The sequence below is a fragment of the Acanthisitta chloris genome, unplaced genomic scaffold, assembly GCF_000695815.1.
Source record: "Acanthisitta chloris isolate BGI_N310 unplaced genomic scaffold, ASM69581v1 scaffold36184, whole genome shotgun sequence".
NCBI classification, from domain to species: Eukaryota; Metazoa; Chordata; class Aves; order Passeriformes; family Acanthisittidae; genus Acanthisitta; species Acanthisitta chloris.
The window spans coordinates 4678-6000 of NW_008670415.1; the positions used below are offsets into that span (position 1 = coordinate 4678).

At 56.6% G+C, this 1323-nt stretch overlaps 1 protein-coding gene across 1 annotated transcript in view; it reads right to left on the bottom strand.

The window, feature by feature from the left end:
- DSCAML1 (Down syndrome cell adhesion molecule like 1) overlaps positions 1 to 1323 on the bottom strand; it is a gene marked incomplete at both ends in the record, with an annotated part of 23775 nt that overhangs the window by 4647 nt on the left and 17805 nt on the right. Inside the window, one exon of the mRNA XM_009073679.1 lies at positions 719 to 858. Within this exon, the coding sequence (XP_009071927.1) occupies positions 719 to 858 (140 nt within the window). The remainder of the gene's footprint in view (positions 1 to 718; positions 859 to 1323) is intronic.

Below are 1323 nucleotides of genomic sequence, written 5' to 3' on the forward strand. Positions count from 1 at the left end.
TGAGCACCGGGGTCAGTCCCATCACCCCAGTGCCAAACTCGCCCTGCTCCAAGCAAGCCACACTGGGACTTTGCCCTGCACAGCACTTTGCCACCCCACCACCACCCACCAGGGCCAGGGGCTCTGTGCCCTCCGTGGCCTGGGATAGATGTGGTCCTGACACGTGTGACGACACAGGGAGCTGTGCACTCCCTGCCCGCACGGGGCCCACGGATGGAAATGTACCCCACAGCAGACACGCCTATATGAATATTGTATAGTATACATAATTTTTTTTACCCAAATGACAGTTTTGACAAGATGCCAAGAAAACAATATCGGATCCCAGCGGTTTTACCAGTTGCTTTGATGAAAAGATTATGTTGCCCTGGAAACCAGAGGCTCAGATAGTGAAATGAGTTTGAGAAGGAGCTTTTGATAAGCACTAGTCTGCAGACCTCCCATCAACCTCTCCCTCACCAAGGAGGGATGGGGCCAGGTTGGATTTCTATTTCATTTTTGGTCAGCTGCTGGCATGTTTCCCCCTCTGGAGTGAGCACTGAGCAGGGCACATGCTGCAGGATGGGAACAGAGAGATGATGGGACCATCCCCTGACACAGAGTGCCCTTGGACAACTCTGCAGCACATGGACCTCCCCAAGGGACCTTGGCTGCTGCCACTACCTGGCAGCTCAGCAGCACCGCGGTGTTTCCTTCCAGCCCCATCCCCAGCCCGTACCGGCTGCCCCGAGCCGGGGCTGGAGCAGAAGATGGTGTACTTCCGAATGATGCCGTTGGGCTTGGCCGGCGGCAGCCAGGACACCACCACGCTGCTGGCAGAGGATGGCACAGCCTTGATGCCAGCTGGGGGACCTGGAACTGAGGAGGGAGAGCGTGGCAGAGCAGGTCTTTGAGATCTCTGCCCAGCTCGGAGAGGCAGCAGCATCCTGCTGTGGGGCTGGCATCACACCCATGTGTCTGGAAGCAGCTGCAATGGCATTTCCACACCAGCATCAGGCAGGTCTGAGCCATCACCCCACTGCCTGCAGGACACCTCTCCACGGGTGGCTCATTCCCCACGTGAGCTGGAGGCAGGAGGGCTGTTTTAGAAACCATGATTGGCTTTTAATGGCCATCTCCTTAATCTGTCAGCCGTACCCAGCCCAGCTGCGCCTCCCTCCCAGCATCTGGTGCTTCCCAGGACACAGGCCCAGGAGCTCTGCTACTGAGTTAATGGCATTAAAGTAGGGCAGGCAGGGTGTAAATATTTAAATATCCGCACTTAAGGAAAAGGAAAGAAAGGGCCAGGGAAATGCCCTGCCCATGGCTGTACACCGGGGGGTT